Source organism: Henckelia pumila, chromosome 1, assembly GCF_033568475.1.
Source record: "Henckelia pumila isolate YLH828 chromosome 1, ASM3356847v2, whole genome shotgun sequence".
NCBI lineage: Eukaryota > Viridiplantae > Streptophyta > Magnoliopsida > Lamiales > Gesneriaceae > Henckelia > Henckelia pumila.
The window spans coordinates 134502059-134504903 of NC_133120.1; the positions used below are offsets into that span (position 1 = coordinate 134502059).

Consider the following 2845-nt stretch of genomic DNA (forward strand, 5'->3'; position numbering starts at 1 on the left):
GCAAAAGAAGAAACGAAATTTGAAAGGAAGAGAAGAACAGAGTGTCGGCCGAGAGAGATGCGAGGAAAGAGAAGATGAGGTGAAAATGATGATATAATCATATTATATGCGTGTGTGTGTGTTTCTTTATTCAATTGAGTCCAAAATTTGACCCAGTTAATTTAATTCTAACTAATGTGTGCCATAAAAATTAAATATGTATTTTAATAACGTCTATACACCGATATTTTTAATACATATTTTTAACACACAAATTAATTATCTGGCTTAATTACTTTAATTCACCACTTTAAAATAATTATTAACAAATCTAGACAAATAATAGGATAATTAGCATCGGGTCCTTATAATTCTCCCCCACTAAAAGAAGATTTCGTCTTCGAAATCGGACACACACACAAAGAAAACATACAAAGTGGTTTTAACATCTACCACTGATAATTCATAGGATAATCAGACTGCACGGAAAAATTAACTACATTCTGAAACAAGTGAGGCCATTCTTGACGCATCTTTGCCTCGATTTCCCATGTAGCCTCTTCTGTCCCATGTCTACTCCACTGAACCATAACCAATGGAATGGTCTTGTTCCGGAGTTGTTTCTCTCTACGATCAAGAATCTTCACTGGTTAATCGGCATAGCTAAGGGAACTGTCCAACTCTACCTCCTCGACCCTCAAGATATGAGATGGATCCGGCTCATACTTCCGCAACATCGACACATGAAACACATCATGTATCACAGACAAACTCTGCGGCAAGTCCAAACGATAAGCCAAAATACCAATCTTCTCAACAATCATATACGGACCAATATAGCGAGGAGATAGCTTCCCTTTACGCCCAAATATCATAGCACCACGAAATGGTGAAACTTTTTGGAAAACATAATCACCAACCTGAAATTCTAAAGGTCTACGCCTTTTGTTTGCATAACTAGATTGGCGATCTTGGGCTGCTTTCATTCTTTTACTGATCAAGACAACTTTGTCTTTCATCTCCTGAATGAATTCAGGCATAGCCAATTTTCATTCTCCTACTTCATCACAACAAGTTGGAGATCTGCATTTTCTGCCATACAAGTCTTCAAAAGAAGCCATTCCAATCGAAGTATGGAAACTGTTATTGTAGGAAAATTCAACCAAAGATAACGATTCTTGCCAACTGCCACTGAAATCCATCACCACAGCTCTCAACATGTCTTCCAATGTTTGGATGGTTCTCTCTGACTGGCCATCTGTCTGTGGGTGATAGGTAGTGCTCATCGCTAACTTTGAACCCAAGGCTGATTGCAAACTAGCCCAAAACTTAGAAGTAAATCTTGGATCACAATTAGATACTATGGTTACTGGCACATCGTGCAATCTCACCACACTATCAATGTACAACTTAGCCATTTTCTTATAAGGGCAAGTACGATCATATGGAATAAAATGGGATGATTTCGACAGTCTATTAACAATCACCCAAATAGCATCACAACCATGAACGGATCGAGGTAGGTGTGTCACAAAATCCATAGCAACGTGCTCCCAATTCCACTGTGGCACTTTCAGACTGTGTAACATACCACCAGGTCTCATCCTTTCAGCTTTAACATGTTGGCACGTCAAACATCTTGCTACAAAGTCTGAAATTTCATTTTTCATACCTTCCCACCAAAATTGGGATCGCAAGGCATTATATATCTTCCTATTTCCTGGGTGAACACTGTGTCGACTACAATGTGCTTCTCTCAAGAGAGCTTCTTTCAAATCTTTCAGATTCGGAACCACCAGTCTTCCTTTGAAATGCAAACTTCCATATGAAGTGACGTCAAAATTATCTTACTGTCCTGTTTGAGACAATTCTTTCAACTTATGAATATAAGGATCAGTCCTTTGCGCTGTTTTGATGTCAGAAACTATCTGTGGTTCAACTTGAATAGACGAAACTATAAAGTAGTCGCCACTAGGTTGGTAGGTCCAACCTGAAGTCCCCAAGTGCTCATGGACTTTAGAGATTGTAAGAGATGTTAAAATCGCATTTTGAACCTTTCGGCTAAGAGCATCAGCAACTAGATTCATCTTACCGGGTTGATACTGAATATCACAATCAAAGTCCTTAAGAAATTCCATCTAACGACGTTGTCTCATGTTCAGATCAGATTGTGTGAAAATATGTGAGAACTCGGTTCTAAACAACTAATCTCGGACTAAACAACAATTAAGAAAACAAGATCCAAGACAGAAAGCAACGCAAGAATATTTTTTTTTAAAAGGGGGTGCGCTCGGTCTGCTAAAAACAGCAAACCGTGCGCCCCCAGTCCATGCATCCTACTGTTCTGCTCAACAGGGGATGCTCTCGGTCTACTAAAAATAGCAGACCAAGCGAGGCCAAGATAGCAGCCTGATGTCTTGCTCGGAAGGGGGGTGGCGCTCGGTTTACTAAAAAAAGCAGACCGTGCGCCTCTGCTGCACAGCCAAATCAGGGCAGAAACTCAGAAACTTGATTCCAACACATTCAAATCATAATCCTGCATTATAAAAGCAGTTCTACCAACTAATACATGAATTTCTAGAGCTTAACAACTGCTCAAAGTATAGAACAAGAAACAACACATTCAATCAAAAATCTCGCATAAACAATACAACATAATAACGAAGTTCGATATCTAAACATGTTCCAACATCACTAGGTAGACATGCTGACACGACTTCTAAACCGAGTCTCACTTCTATCCTTTGATCCCGAAGCTAACCATGCCTCTTTTGACTTGGTCCTGCCCCACCTGTTGCCAAGTACACATACAAAACAAAGCAACAACCGGATAAACCGGCGAGAATGGTATTCCCAGTAAAAGCAA

General features: G+C 39.6%; 1 protein-coding gene across 1 annotated transcript; it reads right to left on the minus strand.

The window, feature by feature from the left end:
- Window positions 1-428: 428 nt before the first annotated feature.
- LOC140874048 (uncharacterized) lies at window positions 429-1019 on the minus strand. The gene is made up of 2 exons (XM_073277325.1): window positions 785-1019; window positions 429-625 (listed from the first exon to the last, which is right to left on the minus strand). Exons 1-2 carry the CDS (start codon window positions 1017-1019, stop codon window positions 429-431), a joined length of 432 nt encoding a protein of 143 aa, XP_073133426.1.
- Window positions 1020-2845: the final 1826 nt, after the last annotated feature.